Source organism: Pholcus phalangioides, unplaced genomic scaffold (genome assembly GCF_987345545.1).
Source record: "Pholcus phalangioides strain wild (caught in Gottingen) unplaced genomic scaffold, Ppha-v1.0 ptg000015l_1, whole genome shotgun sequence".
Taxonomy (NCBI): Eukaryota; Metazoa; Arthropoda; class Arachnida; order Araneae; family Pholcidae; genus Pholcus; species Pholcus phalangioides.
In genome coordinates, this window is record NW_028301608.1 from 69,163,228 (window position 1) to 69,181,695 (window position 18,468).

At 33.9% G+C, this 18,468-nt stretch overlaps 1 protein-coding gene across 1 annotated transcript in view; it reads left to right on the plus strand.

Annotated features, from left to right (window-relative positions):
• Positions 1-18,025, plus strand: part of LOC149076614 (zinc finger-containing ubiquitin peptidase 1-like) — a 31,530-nt gene extending 13,505 nt beyond the window's left edge. The window contains exons 4-8 of the mRNA XM_089244233.1: positions 714-902; positions 13,428-13,596; positions 14,179-14,306; positions 16,497-16,720; positions 17,854-18,025. Of these exons, the coding sequence (XP_089100359.1) occupies positions 714-902; positions 13,428-13,596; positions 14,179-14,306; positions 16,497-16,720; positions 17,854-17,898 (755 nt within the window). The 3' untranslated portion in view covers positions 17,899-18,025. The remainder of the gene's footprint in view (positions 1-713; positions 903-13,427; positions 13,597-14,178; positions 14,307-16,496; positions 16,721-17,853) is intronic.
• The last annotated feature ends 443 nt before the right edge of the window (positions 18,026-18,468 follow it).

The following is an 18,468-nucleotide window of genomic DNA, read 5'->3' on the forward strand; positions in this document are numbered from 1 at the left end:
ACTCTTTACCTGTATTATCAGAACTCTGTTCAGACAACTGAAAAGGTACAATATTCGTGATTAGGTGTTTATTTTTTGTGAAAAAAAAGGTTTTACTTTTTTTGTGAAGGCTATCAATTTCTTTCATCTTTTTAATTGAAATAATGCAGAAGATTAAACTGGAAAGATATCTATTTTTGATTTTATCTGAAATATGTGCCACATTTAAGCGGTTAAAGATTGTACATTGAAATTTTTTTCACCAATACCAATTCTTTAATTGCTGTGGTGACCCAGTGTCCCGGATTTTTCAATCCCTGCGTACAACCATTGAACACCCTGTAATGTATGATCGTCCTGTAAATAGTCGGAAATCACTATCTCTAGCTTTGTCCACCAGCACCTCACTCTACTGATCAGCCTTTAAGTGATTTAAGTGAGAGAGAAAAATATGAATATTTTTATATCAGTTTGTGATTTTGAGAGCAAGCTGCGCATGTGAACATTGAGTGAAAAAGAGGGTGGGTAGAACCTGGCCAGTTCCACAAAAACTGAATCACCCCCCCCCCCCGACAGACATATTGATCATTTACAATGATTGGATTCCAAAACAAGTGCCCTGCACACAACTATCTTCCATTACCAGTATATATGAATGAATGCAGTGATCAATTTTAATGTTTGTTATCATTATTATTGTGTCATCACAGATTTATGTTTTTTTATATTTTCAGGTCTCATTCCAAAAGTTAGAGCTTTCAGCATGGCAACTGCAAATGTGGAACATACATGGTTATGCAGCAATGTAGACCATTATGGCTCCACATATGGCGACAAAGGATGGGGCTGTGGCTACAGGAATATCCAGATGTTGCTATCTTCTCTTGTTCATCATACAGGGTACAACAGCAGACTATTCAATGGTACATGTTTGAAATTTCTTTCCAGTTTAAGATACGCTGTTCTTGCTCAGTTTTTTTAAAAAAAATAACTTTGATCATTGAAACAGCCTTTTCTCCTTTAGCACTAGAAGGACTAAGCCGTCATTTTGACTATTTTTGATCTTCTCACTCCCTTTTAATAATGAGCCAGATTGCTTAGAACATAGTTTCCCAAACATTTTTGTTCCATTGCTCCCTTAGCATTTTTTTTCTCATTGCTCCCACTCAAGTCAACCACCCATATCCTATACTAAATCCACAACTTCTATTGCTCCCCTGGAAAATTCCATCAACCCCCCCCCCCCCCGGGTTGATATTGCCCATTGTAAGAAACTGGTTTAGAATGGCTTTGCCTAAAAAAATACTGAAGCATTATTCTGTTCAACTATTATCAGTTTAAGAAAGAATCGCCCGAGATGCATCTTTTCTATTTTTATCTATTCTGTTTTATTTTTACCTAAAAGGACTATGACCAGTCAATTTGACCAGTAACATTATTGACAATGAAAAGTAAATAAAAAATAATTTTGTATTTACTTTTCATGGTCTTGGACAGTAACTAGCAGTCATCATTCAGAATTATGGTGCACATTTTGTGTATAGGTGAAACAACAGTTTGCATTACAAAGCAGTTGAATGCATAGGCCTGTTCTAAGTTTGGTGATTTTGATGCTACCCAATAGCATTTCATTGTGTTCTGTATTTTTAGGGCATGTGCAGAGGCATAAACAATGTATACAATACTCTGCAAAGAGCTAGAAATGAAAGTGCTTCATTTTTCGAAAACAATTACACTGGTATTGAACAGTAAAATGTAAACAAATCCCTTTAAAAAACGGGATGGCTATGCAGTAAAACCAAGTTAAACCATCCAGTTCACCTTGACTTATTTACACATTTAGCACTGTGCTTTTGGAAGTAGTCTCAAAAAGGGTCATTCTTAAAAATCTTAGATGTCTTTATAATTTGATATGCATTGTTGAGGAGAGTTGACAGGTTGGACTGTGAAAGACTCCAAAAAAAACAACAACAATGTAATTTTTATTGTGAGGAGAGACAGAAAAGAATTATCTGTGGTTGCTAGTGCACTGTTTTGGCCAAAAAGTGTTTTTGTAACCAAGTCATTTCTGTCATTTTGCTTTGATTTGAGCCAATCTTATATGATACTGAAATGGTGATATGAAAAAGAAAAATTAATGGAATAAATTTTTTTTAAGGAGTTTTTTTTTTGTTATGCTATGATTATGCTGTCTAAGGAGGCCTTTTCTAATTTTTTGAGAGGGAGCCCTGTATAATTATTAAATTTGGTCATTTAATAGTTTTTGGTTTCATTTTATAACGTAAAGACTAGCTAAGAAGGGTTTTTTTTTTAAATTTGACCCATTAGGGGCTACAAAGGTAACATGGAGAAATCACGCTGAGACAAAACCGTTGGAGCTGTAATTATTAAATTATGAACATAAATTATATAATTATGAAAATTGGTCAGTAGTTTTATTTCATAACATAAAGACTTGCTAAGAAGTGGATTTTTCAAACCCCTAAGGGGGTCATGGGGGGGGGGGGGAAGTTCAAAGGTAACATAGAGAAATCACGCCAAGCTAAAACCAGTGAGTTTTTTGGGGGTTCAAAGCAGGGTTGGTAGGTTTTTGACACATGACAGTTTTTGATGGTTTAAACTGTCACGTCAAAAACCTCAAATTTTGCTTTTCAATATAAAAATTCCCATTGGAAATGCACACGTTAATTGCATGTAATGTTTAAAGTGACTATGTTATACAAAGAATAAATATTTGATATGATTCTAAAATAATTTTCTACTCTCTGCAGAATTATTTTGGACAAAATATGTATGTTTTTTTCTTTTATAAAATATACAATTTAAATAAAGCATAGCATAAACACTGGAAGGAAAACTATGGAATGATTTGACATTCTTTGATTCAAGATGATTCTTGACCTTCCAAAATTTCTTCAACTGCTTATATATATATATATGTGCTATGATATAAACCATCTGGTGTACTATTTTTGCAACAGATAAATGTTTAAAAAAAATTTATTACATCATATATGTAATGTTGATGTCTGTTATTAAATTATCTAGATAATCACTGAGATATTCTTATTGTGCATAACATTGAAATATATCTAGCGATCAAAATACTAAATTGTAGAACTAAAATGTCATTTAATTTGGCAATGCTAGCTTGTACATGATGCTTAAGAAACTCCTGTTACTTATCTTGAGTCAAATTTGGTTATTCTTACTTTTTCACATGATATGGTATATTTACTAGCATCTATAATGCAATGGTTTTCCAATTGAAGCTGTATTTAATTTTAAATGTGCAAAACAAATGCTTTGGGTATCAAGTCTTGTCAGCTCTGCTTTGGTTGAAAATACTCTTTAACGCTCTGTGAATTTATACACCCTGAGCTCTAAGAAATTTTTAAATGAAAATGAATGAGTTTAATTAGTGTATTAACAGATTCTGTGTGAGAATTTTTACATGGAATAAAATTTTGGGCAGATCAGAAAATTCAATATATCAAAATAGATTCTCAGTAATTATAATTAATATAAAACCCTTTAATCTACATAAAAGTAAGTATTTTTTATTTAGCATATCTATCAGGTTAACAAAAATTATTTGACATCATTGACAATAAGTTTTTCACAGTTTTAATACTGATTTATAGTTTCTGAAGTCTAAAATCTAACTCTGTGATGCCCCTATCATACATATTTCGAATAAGCAGCTCTTTTCCACTTAGCAAATTGAACACAGGTAATCAGTAGCTTAGATAAAATGAACCACAAAACTATTTTATATGTTCTAGACTCTCATGTTGAAAAATTCAAAATTGCAAATTATAATTAATATTTTGTTTTAATTATTATAATAAATTAATGTTTATCTTAACACTTAATCTTCATTGAGTGTGCTTTAAGATTCATTTTCTGGTAATTATTCTTCAAAAACTTTACAAACCTTTGATTTTAAAGTGTTATAGGCAGATTCAACTTTTCTTTTGGCATAGTTTGACCTGCACTGTGGAGCTACCTTATGAAGTTTAACTGATGACTCTTCTATGTTCTGTAGAGATGAATTTATTTCTTCAAGTGTTTCTTGTTTAGAAATTGACATTTCCAAGTTACTTATTTCTACATCAATATCACTGTTTATCTCTTCACAGTATTCAGTTTCTTCACCTAATTTATTGATGTGTTTATTCACTTTGGGCAGAGTCATGATGAAGGGGGTTTGATGGATTATAACTATCCATTGGAACCCCGTTTCACCAATTACGGTTTTCGGTTCGGTTTATTCACTTTGTCCCTACAAGCATGGCATATTTTTTGCCCTACAATTGATTTTGTAAAACCATCTATTTCATTTATTTTCTGTGAAAAATACAAGTTTAATATCTTTAAACCTTTTGTTATTTTTTCTCATTTCTTGACATTTAAAAGGATTAAAGCATACTTTCGGGTATATTTCATACTTCTTTGAGAAAAAAGCTCTATGATGCTTACACACAGTAGATAAATGTTCAGAACTTCTCCACTCCTCGCCATAGTTTATATCTTCACAGAAGCTATTATTTTTTACAATCATCATCACAACAAGAAACATCACATCTAATATATTGCCACACATCTAATATATTGCCATCTAATATATATGCCACAGGCATTATATACACATTAGGTTGTAGTTCTACTCTCTTCCATCTGCCATCTGTATCTGATAATTATTTCATTCAGTGATTTGATGCCTCATATTCTGGCTTTTTATCACCAATTTTAAATTATTTCTTGGGAAAATCTATAGGCCTGCATTAAATTTTACAATGTAGAATTTTTTGCCACACAAGTGTAACCATTTCATATTTATCATATATATTAAATACTAGCTGATACCTGGCGACGTAGCCCGCCCTGTAAAAAATTTATGTATGTATAGCTTATTAATTATTCCTTAATCAAAAAAATTTCTGCATCAAGTAAGAAAAAATTACTTTTATTTTTAAATATTTTAATTAAAATCTTCAGGCAATCGCTTGTGGATACACAATATTTTTGTTTGTCCATCTGGTGTGTAGATGTGAAAAGTTTTAGGATTACCAACACGCGAACAGGCGACGTAAAGCTGTCCGTGTGAAAAACTGGGCTCAAGTAGGTTGATACCTGCCACTACTAACAACTGGCCTTGCGCTCTGTTTATTGTCATGGCAAAAGCTAAACGAATCGGGAACTGTAATCGCTTGAAAGTGAATGGCATTTCTTCAGTGATAATTGGGGTACGTGGAATGAAGACGTCTTCTTTTGGCACATCCAGTTAGAATCGTTGCTTCGATGATGTAATTGTGCAATTTCTTCACGCAGAGTCTGTTGCTATTGCAGAGTATCGGTGTCTCCAAATTTCTTGAAATTATTATAGGTGCTCTGACTTTGAGGGTCAAGTTGTGTGGTGGCACACCCGGAATATCCAAAAGAGTTCAGAAATTCTGCAGGATACAGAACTAAATGTCTGTGCTGTGTCTGTGACAGTGTCAACCGATTTAGTGCCCGTCAAGATGCCCGTGGTAAGATGCTCGTCTACCATCATGAAGGTTGTTGTCAGGGGCCCGGGTTCGAACCCAAGGGAGGATATCGATAAGATACTTTCCCTAACGAACTCGAGGCGACCACCGATAGACAGCGCCTTCACTTCCAACCCATCTCACTAATGGCAGTAAATTGCAATATAGTGATATGACCAGAGTTGGTGTTTGGTGAAGTAGTAGTAGTGTCAACCGATTTGTAAGATGTGGAGTCTCCTGGAATAATTTTTAGGATTTTTTCGTTGATCTTGTTCACACTGTCATTTTTCGGTGCCAGAATCGCTCTCAGAAAGCCACTCATGGTTTTGGTCATTTTGTTCAATGTTTGGGAAGACTTTGTCTGCAAGTTCTTGATCTGAGTTTAACAACTGGCAAAATTCATTTGGGAATGTAATCGGTCCAGTGCTTGGGTCTACTGGTTGGTCAACTGATGTGAAAATGATAGCAGTGCTTAGTCATTTTGCAGTTGAACTGGCATGTTGGTGGATAATGATAATTTTTTAACTTCGTGGCAGAGTGTTGATGATTTGAGGCAAGCATTGAGTTCATCAGTTGACGTTGAACATTTTTATTCCCAGTTTTGTCAGCGTAGTTGTTGTTCTCTGTTGTTAGCGACGTCATACATCCAGCTTGTGCAGCGAATATTATTCAAACAGCTTTTACGCATTTTTTAAATTGAAACTATACCTATACGATGGGCGGTTGATGAGATAAAGGCCGCATTATCACTTACAGGACACCCTGTATATAGGCTAGCAGAAATACCCGGCGCTTCCCGGGTTTTCTGCAATTAATGGGAGGATTGGAAAAGTGACAAACCGTTATAAAGGAATAAACTGTTATAATAACAGAATTAAAGGTGTGACAAACCATTGTAAAAGCATATATATACACGTCTGAAACGCATTGCTTGAAACCACGGTAACCAAAGTAAACGTTCCGAAAGTAATTGTTGAGGCCCCAAAACCATTGTTGCCCGAAAGTTTTTCGCCAATTTCGGGCATTTGCCCAGCTCTGACGAACTTTTAAAGTAGCCTGCGGTTCAATCCCGGACCTGTTTTGTATATGTGCAAAATCTGGCAATGATCTTGTCTAAAACTGTAGATTTGTATAAAGAACATACATACATACTTTCACATTTATATATAATACTAGCTGATACCCGGCGACGTTGCCCGCCCTGTAAAAAATTTACATATATATAGCTTATTAATTATTTCTTAATCAAAATATTTCTGCATTAAGTAAGAAAAAATTACTTTCATTTTTTAATTAATTTTAATTATTTTAATTTTATTATTATTATTAATAATATTAATAATATAATTTTAATTAAAAACTTCAGGCAATCGCTTGTGGATACACAATATTTTTGTTTGTCCATCTGGTGTGTAGATGTGAAAAGTTTTAGGATTACCAACACGCGAACAGGCGACGTAAAGCTGTCCGTGTGAAAAACTGGGCTCAAGTAGGTTGATACCTGCCACTACTAACAACTGGCCTTGCGCTCTGTTTATTGTCATGGCAAAAGCTAAACGAATCGGGAACTGTAATCGCTTGAAAGTGAATGGCATTTCTTCAGTGATAATTGGGGTACGTGGAATGAAGACGTCTTCTTTTGGCACATCCAGTTAGAATCGTTGCTTCGATGATGTAATTGTGCAATTTCTTCACGCAGAGTCTGTTGCTATTGCAGAGTATCGGTGTCTCCAAATTTCTTGAAATTATTATAGGTGCTCTGACTTTGAGGGTCAAGTTGTGTGGTGGCACACCCAGAATATCCAAAGAGTTCAGAAATTCTGCAGGATACAGAACTGTCTGCGCTGTGTCTGTGACAGTGTCAACCGATTTGTAAGATGTGGAGTCTCCCGGAATAATTTTTAGGATTTTCCCGTTGATCTTGTTCACACTGTCATTTTTCGATGCCAGAATCGCTTTCTCACAAAGCCACTCATGGTTTTGATGATTTTGTTGAATGTTTGGGAAGACTTTGTCTGCAAGTTCTTGAACCGAGTCTATATATATAAGAACTGGCAAAATCCATTAGGGAACATTATCAGTCCAGTGCTTGGGTCTACGGGAATTCTTCCACTGCCAAGTTTGATCAACTGATGTGAAAATGATAGCAGTGCTGAGTCATTTTGCAGTTGAAACTCGCATATGTTGGTGGATAATGATAATTTTTTAGCTTCGTGCCAGAGTGTTGATGATTTGAGGCAAGAATTGAGTTCATCAGCTGGCGTTGAACATTTTTATTCTCGGTTTTGTCGTCGTAGTTGTTGTTCTCTGTTGTTAGTGACATCATACGTCCAGCTTGTGCAGCGAATATTATTCAAACGCCTTTTAAGCATTTTTTAAATTGAAACTATATGTCTACGATGGGCGGTTGATGAGATAAAGGCCGCATTAGCACTTACAGGATACCCTGTATATAGGCTAGCAGAAATACCCGGCGCTTCCAGGGTTTTCTTCAATTACTGGGAGTATTGGAAAAGAGCCAAACCATTATAAAGGAATAAACTGTAATGATGGCAGCGTTAAAGATGTGACAAACCATTGTAAAGGCATATATACACGTCTGAAACGCATTGTTGGAAATCACGGTAACCAAAGTAAACGTTCCGAAAGTGATTGTTGAGGCCCCAAAACCATTGTTGCCCGGCAGTTTTTCGCCCATTTCGGGCATTTGCCCAGCTCTGACGAACTTTTAAAGTAGCCTACGGTTCAATCCCAGACCTGTTTGGTATATATGCAAAATCTGGCGACGATCGGTCTAAAACTGTAGATTTGTAGAAAGAGCATACATACATACATACATACTTTCACATTTATATATAAGATATGTTTATTAAAATATATGCTGTAAAAATCAAATTAAAAAAATTTAACACTGTTTTGGTAAAATAACTTTATAATTAAAGTTAAAAAAACTTCAAAATACATCTATATATATGATTAATAATATTATCTGGATTTATTAAATACAAAATAATTCTTTATGCAAAAATATAATACCAGATTGCAAAAGTTTGCCTTTATTAAGTCAAAATGTACAAATTAATTAGTCATATAAGTACAATTGTGTTTTGTTATTCAAATGTATTAACTGTCAAAATAATGTTTGCTCTTCTAAAGTCTTCTTTCTTATTATATTAATAGGATTAAATTAAAAAAAAATTGAAAATTCATGCTGTGCATCCAAAAAAGTGTTTAAAAAATTGTGTTAAAAATAAAAAAATTAATAATTAATACAAAAATTAAATTTAAATGACTTTTTTCCTCTAAGGTTTACATTTTCTTTTCATAATCTGCATTTTTTTGTGAGCATTTTAGTGAAAATTTCTTTTGAATGTATTGAAAATCTGCAGTTATGATATATTTTCATAAATAATATTGCTTGAATGGTTAGCCTCAGAGACGTCATTTGTGAGGTTAGAAAACATTTTTTTTTCCTCAAAAAGTTTTTGGGATATGCACATGAAATTTTGCATGGTCAACAAGGATGGTAGAGGTAATAAAGAAAAAATAATAATTGGAATCTGGGATGATGTGTTGCATTTCAGTATCTAGTTGAATGATTTGAAATCGGAGCGATCCAGTCTTATTTCGATGAATTTTGTGTAGTGAGCCAGAATAAATATATTAACGGTCAAAAAACCATTATTTTTTTTCTCCAGTATTTTACTTCATATATTTAGAATAAATTTAAAATAAAAGTTGTTTTGGTAACTGCTGTGCCTCTGGTCTAAAAATACGTTAGAAAAATTGTATTTTTTCTAACAAAAAATTCCACAAAAACAAAGTTTACATAGTTTTTTTGCATGTAAATTTCAAATGTAAGCGTATGAATTATTTTTATTCATATTCTGTATGTTTTTGTGAACACTTTAGTGAAAATTTCACTTGAATATATTAAAAATTGAAAAAGTTACGATTTATTTTCTCAAACAATGCCCCTTAAAAATTGAGCCTCGAAAAAGTCATCTGCAGCATTTTTTGATAAATTTCAACATTTTTTTTTCTCAAAAAGTTTTAGAGATATGAAAATAATATTTCACACGGTTAATAAGGATGGTAAAAGCAACAAAAAAAATATAAAAAAAATCATTGAAATCTGAGACTATGGGTGTCATGGCTGGGTGATTTGACATGAAATGACCCACTATCAAAAAGCATTCATTTAGGTTTTTGAACCTGTTTAACTTTTTTTAAACCTGTTTTTGATGCTTGTAATATCCAAAACCCAACCCTGGTTCAAAGGTTACATAGGGAAACACGGCAAGGCGAAGCTGCTGAAGTTACAAATATGAAATTTAGTCAGTTTTATTTTATGACTAGCTATAATACCCGTCAGACCAGACGCGACCCAGGCTCTGTCTCTCCCGGGATATTAGCTATAACACCCAGCACTGCCCGGGTTTTCTTCAATGAGGCTTTTTGGATCACATGATATCTCCCTCTTTCTTTGAGGGACATACAAACAGTGTCTAAGGTAACCAATATGAGGACTTCCTGCGTGACACATGAAACAAACAAATCTAGATTTAAGGAAACATAGAAATGAATGAATTAAAAGACAATACAGGGACATTAATTTTTATGATTGATAGAATATAAATAAGGAATTGAAATCAATGTTATTGCATGGATATCCAACTCAAAAGTAGGTCCGGCTAATTACTTCATATTTAATTTTCTGAGCTTTGTGTCCTAAGCAAACTTAATATTTCAAAAATGGAGAATTCAATACAATTTTTAAAATTATTGATGTGTCCAAAAACCCCACTAAATTTCGCATTTCTACAGTAAAAATAGGCAATTTTAACATTGATCTCTATGGGGATCATCCTGTGCTCGTCCCTCAAAGTGATGCTGATGATTGTGTCTATTCAAAAAGTTCTCGTTACTGGGAGGATTGAATGAAGTGGCAAACCACTACAAAGGCATAAACTATTATTATACATATAGTAACAGGATTAGAGAAGTGACAAACCATTGTAAAGGCATAAACACGTCTGAAACGCATTGCTAGGGAACTACGGTAACCAAAGTAAATGTTCTGAAAGTGATTGTTGAGGCCCAAAAACCATTGTTGCCCAACAGTTTTTTGCCCATTTGAGGCATTTGCCCTGCTCTGGTGAAATTTTAAAGTAGCTTATCATTCAAGTCAGGTCCCATTTGGTATATATGTAAAATTCATCTAAAATTGTAGATTTGTAAAGAGAACACACACACACAGACAGAAAATCAATTTTATATATGTAGATCTAACAGCACTTTACAAATTTCAGCCCCTAAGGGGGGGATCATAAGGCAGTTCAAATGTTATATAAGATCGAATTCAATCCTGAAAAAAGTAAAGTTATGATGGTGCATAAAAAATGTCCATATGGAGGTGGAGTCAATGTAACCCTATGGAGTGGCAGTTGAAGAAGTTCAAGAAATGAAATATCTAGGAATCATTGTCGACAAAAAATTCCAGTGGAAAAAACACCACATACCTCTCTAGAAAATGTGAAAGTGTTTTGAATGGCCTTTTGATAGTCTCTCAAAATACATTTGGATTGACGACACGAGCTGCTATCGCACTTGTAAATTACAATGAAGAGTCTTTTCCTAAGTACGATCTCATCTGTTACACTGATGGCAGTAAAATTGATGGCAAAGTGGGTCTCGCTTACGTTGTTTATAAGCAAGAGGATGAGCTCCTGTTTCGCCAATTCAGATCAGCTCCTGTTTCGCTGAGCTCCTCTGCTTGAATCTTGCCACCAAGTGGATTTCATCTTGTGTTGGAAACAATAATAATAGCGCGCTAATATGTTCAGATTCTCTCTCTTCTTTGCAAAGTCTACAAAATATAAATTCAACAGAAAAACTTGTGGTGGAGACACAATGTCTTATAAATGATCTTAAAAAAAAATATATATATAATCGATTTCACACATGTTCGAAGTCACTGTGACATCACTTGGATGCAGATGATCTCGCACGGTCTGCTACACTTCACGGTCTGAATGTTATAGAAAATGTGAAAGTCTTAAAATCTCACTATAAATATGTGTGACACAAATCAATCCATCACTGGAACACAGAATATGTCAGTTCCAAAAATGCCAGGCCTGTAAAGAAATTCCTCCCTTCGATTCCGGCGTGAACGAAATGTTATCATTTCTCCACAAATTTCCATTTGACCCAATTTATTACTGGGCATGGGAATTTTCAAAGTTATCTCGCGAGAATGAAACTCGCCAGTAGTTTGCTGTGTACATGTGGAACCGATGAAGAAGATCCTACGCATCTTCTTCTGTCATGCAAAAATCTAACGAAGGAGAGGGTTCATTTCAGAAAAGAACTTAAACTGTCTATTTCTTGGCCGCCTGCATTGTCCGATTTGGTCAGATCAAAGGAAGTCCTTCGCATTCTAAAAATATATGTACAAAATATCTTTGCGAAAAAATAATTGGTTTCTATTTTATTTTTTGTATATACAGTGTGTACTTGTGTACATTCTAATTTTCCTTGCAAGTGCTGTTTTTGATTCTTGAATAATTAATCAAATTTTCATTTAAGTACTAATTCCTTTTTCTTCTATTTTTTTTTTTAATTTGATCTTTTCTCACTATCTTTATATATATATGTGTATGTATATATTTATGTGTGGTCGTATATTTTTCTATTCATGTATGTGTATTGTAAAATTTTTTTTTTTTGACATTGCATTGATACCATATGGCATTCACTGGTGCAATATTGGGCTTTCGAATCGCATCCGTATGTTGTTATTGTACATACTGATCTGATTTATCCTTTTGTATTACGCTGTATTGAAATTTTTGAGTTTCTTGAACTGTATATGTTTGTTGTTGTTATTTACGTTTGTAAGCCTCGTGGCATACTCTGTGGAACACGAGGAGTTGTTTCTGAAGGACCCAAATAAATAAAAAAAAATTTTATATAGGGCAATCATGGCCAAGCTGAAACCCACTGCAGCTATAAATATGAAATTTGGATAGTATATTTTATAATATATACCTACTAAGGTGGGATTTCTGAAAATTCAACTCGCAAGGAGTTCGCGAGGCTTTCAACTGTTGTATGGGGGGAATCATCGTGAGTAATTTTCAGATTACTAATTCCCTGCAAGCGAAGTCGCGGGTAACAGCTAGTTGAATCATGTAATTTTATTCAAAAAAATCTTATAGTTCATATTTTATTGTTAACCTATACTCATAGGTATAATTAAGCAGGAAATCGCTTATAGTGAAAATCAACCTCTGGTCATTTTGACCAGTGTATCAGTCCTTGTATAATCCTTTAAGCAGCAATTAGAAATCACCAAACCTCCCTTCAAAATCTCAAATCTTTTTTTTTAGTGAAGTAGGCTTTCTTCTGATTTACAGCAGATGTAAACCCAGGGGTATGGAGAAAAGTTTTCCATTAAGAAATCAAATTTAAAATATCTGAGCTTGTCAGTGCTAAAATAAGAGGCTTTTATGAAGACGAGATATCTCGTCAATTACACAGGACTGCTAAGTACTTTCTTGTAAGGCATAAGCAGCAGTGGTGTCGGAGCTTCGGGTGCTCGATCATTTGTGGCATGGGTCCGAACACCCCCAGAATTGTTTCAAAAATCAGAATTTCCTATATAAAACTAAAGACAAGCACCCACAGGTGCGAAACTCTTCTGATGCCCCTGATATGCTGTGATTACTTTGCAAACTTATTTTAAATAATTTGTTTAATTTTTGTCCTACAAAAAGTATATGTTTGATTTCCCTTTTGTTCTTGGCTTATTTTTTCTACATGCAGTATTTTTCCATCACTTTCATAGTGAAATTAATATGATGTACTATTATAGTAATAATGTTATATGTATTTTAAAATTATACTTTCAAGGGAGAGTGGCCATCCCTGCTGTTTCCAAACTTCAGGAGCTTATTGAAACCGCTTGGAGACAAGGATTCGATCCAGCAGGATGCGAGCAGCTGGGTGGCAGAATTGTCAACACTCGCAAATGGATTGGTGCAACAGAAGTAGTGACATTTTTTTCTTTTTTTCGTATCAGGTGAGAATGATATTTCGCTATCAGAATGTATGGGAAAAAAATTGTGGCAGGTAATCATGCAAACAAGGTGTCTTCTCTGCTATCGTGACATCGTCAAAAAATGGGGAAAGGTAATAAAAGTGAACAAAACAAAAGCAAACAACCAAGGAAATCGGTTTTTTTCCCTGTTTCTTCAAACTTTCTTATTGAAGAAATATTGTAGTTCACAGTCTGAAGGGACTTTTAAAAAATTTGTATAAAGAATCCTCTGCATTTATTTGCAATGATACTTCAAAGCTAATGTGTATAAAGTGATACATATCTGTATGAACTTGTAGTGTTTTGAAAATGTTGGATGATGTTAGAAATTAGTTAGGCAAAGTTTAAATTTTTCTGAGCAAGCATAAATAAATTCTAGCAATACATAATTTCTCAACAAGCACAAGGTCCGACCAGCGTTAAATTTTTAATAAATTTTGAAATGTATCTTGTAGTAAACCCCGAATTTTAAAATTTTCATAAGTAAAATGATTGAAGAGATAGAGGGATTAGGAAATGAGCTTTATGCATGCCTAATAGGTTTATTATTTTTTTAATATTTAGAACTCGTCTTGTTGATTGTCATCAGCCTACTGGTCCAAATGGAACTCATCCCGAGATGTTTCACTGGGTCAAAGATTATTTTACCAGTGGAGAAGATTTCAAGCCTCCAATTTATCTGCAGCACCATGGTAATTTCTTTCATATATTTATCAGCATTCCAAATCATTGGTGGTCCGCTGGTCAGAGACCAGTGATCAAACAATTGGACCACCAAAAAAAAAGTTGTGGTGGTCCGTGGGACCAGTGGCGAAAATCGTTGCCAGTCAGTTTGACACATCAAAGTTTCTGAAAATGTAATTTAAAAAGCAATGCCTCTTCAAGAAACCTCCACAATTGTTTATCGATAAAGCCACAGAATCAACAGTGGTGGCCTTCATGAGGTTTGACTATAGTTTTAATTTTTTTAAATGGTTTTTTGCACCTCTTGGTGGTATATCATTCTTCTAAATGACAATATGTTTAGAAAAATGAATCATTCAAAAGAGATTTTTTGTTTAGTGAACCACACTCATGATGTCTGTAGACCAGTAGGTTATCGTATTCACTGGTTCGTGGGACAAGTGACTTTTATTTTTCAATTCTAATGCTGTTTGTGTACTACAGTGCATTTGAATTAAAATTGTTCTACTGGCACCACATTGTACAGTAGAACCTCCCATAATGGACACCTGTAATTGAAGGACACTTTTTTAAATTATGTCAACGAGCCTTAATGTATTTTACTACCTGCAGGGCTCCCACTCGTCCTACTTTTTGGTAAAATGTCCTACTTTCTCGGTTTTGTCCTACTTTCTAGTTTTTGTCCTACTTTTTTACTAAATCCTATCGACAAAACTTGTGTAATTGATTTTAATTGAGCAGGAAATCATTGATATATTGCCAAATATTACAAATGTTGAAGAATGCAATTAATGATTCTGCCAAAGCAGAAATTATATCATTTTTAAGGTTATTTGGGGGGGGGGGTGTACGTGGACCATTTGGTTGATTAATTTTTCATTTGATTAGTTTGAGGGTTCAACAAGTATAGTAGTCATTAAAAACTTCTGTCTGGATGGGAAAAATAATTTTGTATTTATTACTTGCAGTCTCAACTTAAGTTTTTTCTAATGTGAAATAAATGCTTGCTGTCTAGCAAAATAACTGCTTAGTAGTATAAAAAAGTGTAACAACGTTATAACAAAAGTCATAACACATTTTTCTGCACTTGGTGGGGAGAACGTGTTACAATCTGGGGATTGTTTCAATTGTGTTGGACCAGGGTCAGCAATGAAGTGAATTTGGTTGAGGTACTTTATCATATCGAATTACTATATATCCACCCATCAATGAACATTCTTTTCTCTGAAAGTGAAAAAATGTTCCCCAGGATGATTTTGCCAAAATAAATTTGTTTCAAACTGTGGAAAGTTTGTAGGAATTTCATGTCATTGTATGTATGTGATCCAACAAGTTTCCTTCATAAATTGGATCAAGAGCTTATGGAAGTTATCAGAGGCGATTCTGAGGAGTCATTTAGCTCTTCCCAAATCCACCAAAGATCTGGGAGAAATATTGATATAGAATTTTTTTAGCAAAACATAAGTTGAACATGAATGACATCATAAAGTTAATGCCCCGAAAAATATTTAATCTGTATGTATACATATATATATATAACTGATTTTCTGTGTGTGTGTTTCTCTACAAATCTACAATTTTAGATTATTTGTTGCCAAATTTCACATACATATTTTCCCTGTGTACGTGATATACATGTACGTATATATTATGTGAATAAGATTACAAATTTCTCGTATATATATAACAGGTCCAGATGTGAATGATAGGCTACTTTAAAAGTTCATCAGAGCTAAGCAAATGACCAAAATTGTTGGGCAACAATGGTTCATAGGTCACAACAATGATTTTTAGAATGTTTACTTTGGTTACCACAATTCCATAATAATGAGTTTCAAACATTTATCCTTTTACAATGGTTTGTAACTTCTTTAATGCTACCAGTATATGGAGAAAAACCCAGACACTGCCGGGTATTATAGCTAGTTTCCGATAGAGACTATTCAATATGGTGTTAGAGTGTGCATCATTCTTTGTTTTTTACTAGACAGCATATGTGTTAACAAAAACACTTTGTTCCAATTAATTACAATATGGATTGTCATTATCTTACATGCAATCAAAAAATTTAATTCATTCTCAGAAATGCCAAACCTTAAAAAAATGATGTTCTTCTAACAACTGCATTCTGATGGTCTCGTTAGAAGATTTCACTAATATTAATGTTTTGATTTCTGGCGTTTTTGATCAAATTTCAGGCCACAGTCGGACAATAATTGGCTTGGAGCAACTCAATGATGGAAGCCTTCAACTCTTGGTGTTTGATCCTAGCCATAGAAAATCTCAGATGGAACAGTTCAACAATACGACTGCTAATATGAATGCCATGCGGCTTTTACGTAGACCCTTATCTCAGCTGAAGTCTCGCCAGTATCAACTAGTAGCAGTCAATGGTCTTTGTGAAACTGAGCAGGAGTATCAAGTAAGTGCAGTTTGTAACGTGAAAGAAAAACTTTTGTGAGAGGAATTCCTTTGTTTTGGGTGTGTGTGCGCTAGCAAATTAAGATGTTACAAAAGGTAAAAGGTTGACAAAGGATTACAATTAAAATAGTCAGTAGAAGATACATATCTTCTACTGACATTGGGGATTAACATCATCACTACATTTTGGGGATTAACATCACGTTTCAAGACAGTAATTGACTTAGTTTTTCTTTTCTTAACGTCACATTTGGGAGAAACAAGTTTTTTTGCATTAGTAAAATAGTGAAAATGAAATCTGATCATAGCTAGAATTCGTGGAGGAAGAAACTTATTGGGAATTGAGTGGCATTGAGAATTCGGTTCCTGCTGAAATGTAAGTGGTCGGGATCATCCCAAATTTTTTGACTATATTAAAAAATAAAAAAATCAACATCAGATCACAGCGCCACGGGTTAAATTCATTATGAGCGGGAATTTAAAGAAAATTCAAATAGCCCAATAGGACAGCTTCTTTTTGCAACCAACCAATCAGGTTGTTGCAAAAGACTTATACTCAGGCGCTTCGCTTCAGTCTTGCCATGACATTTGACTTGAACAGACAGTTTTTCGTTCTGCTGAGCAACCGAGATTCAAGATTTGGTAATCAATCCAAGTGGGAAACTTGGTCAGCGTGATATTCTTATTCAAATGCATAAGGAATTTTTCAGTATATACCTTATTCATTGACGATTTTTTTGAGTATTATTAGGCAAAGTCAACTACTCTTCCATACTTTTTCTAATTGGAAGTATACCTGCTAGGATCAACTAATTACTGCTGAACCTGCTAGGTTCAGCAGTAATTTTCAGCAAGAGGGATTAGCTATGATTATCAACAATTGGTTTTTGAGGCAAGGGTATTATAGTGGATCCCATTTATTATGTTTTTCCAATTGGTACAACTTATTTCCATGGTCCCATGTTTAAGTAATACTCAGAGATTTTTCGTTTAAAGCGTTTTCCCACTGACAACATTTTTGTCATGACGGTTTTTTGAAAAATGGTATAAGTGGGATACACTTTAGATCCTAATATCATGTAATTGAATGTTGATGCTAACGAACACTGTATTTTTTTTCTTTTGGTTTTTCAGGATTCAAAAACATTGCATTCTCTGCGAATCCCTCCAACAAACTGAATATGATTTTTGTTGAAAAGCAGCATTGAACTTTTTTGCCTGTTTTAAAAGCACTGTCATACTTTCGCTACACCCCATATATTTTTGCTGATAACCAGTGCCTATCAAAATAAATAGAGCAGAACGAGTTCAACTAGTCATTCATTTATACAAATATATATATATATGTATGTGAGATTTGGACATTCAAATGTGCGTGTGTATGTATAAGGCTGATTGATCTCCTGTGTATATATTGCTTGTGATAGATTCATATATATAATTGCATAAGTGCCATGTGAATGAGATTTTTTTGCCGATATAGTGTGGTGGTTTGATTCTGTGTGCCCATGTAAGCTCAATTTACAATTTTACTTTTGTCTTTAATCCATTTTATTTATGTAGTATTCACGTTTCAAATATATTGAAATGAATAATTTATTACAGCCAAAGAAGATGGAAAAATATAACGTGTGTGTTGATTGTGTCAGTAAATTGAGGTAAATTAATTAGAGTTAAATTGTTAAAACTGAAAAAAATTAAAAATACATTTTAATGCATACTAGAATGTATCTGAGGAGGAGAAAGGGT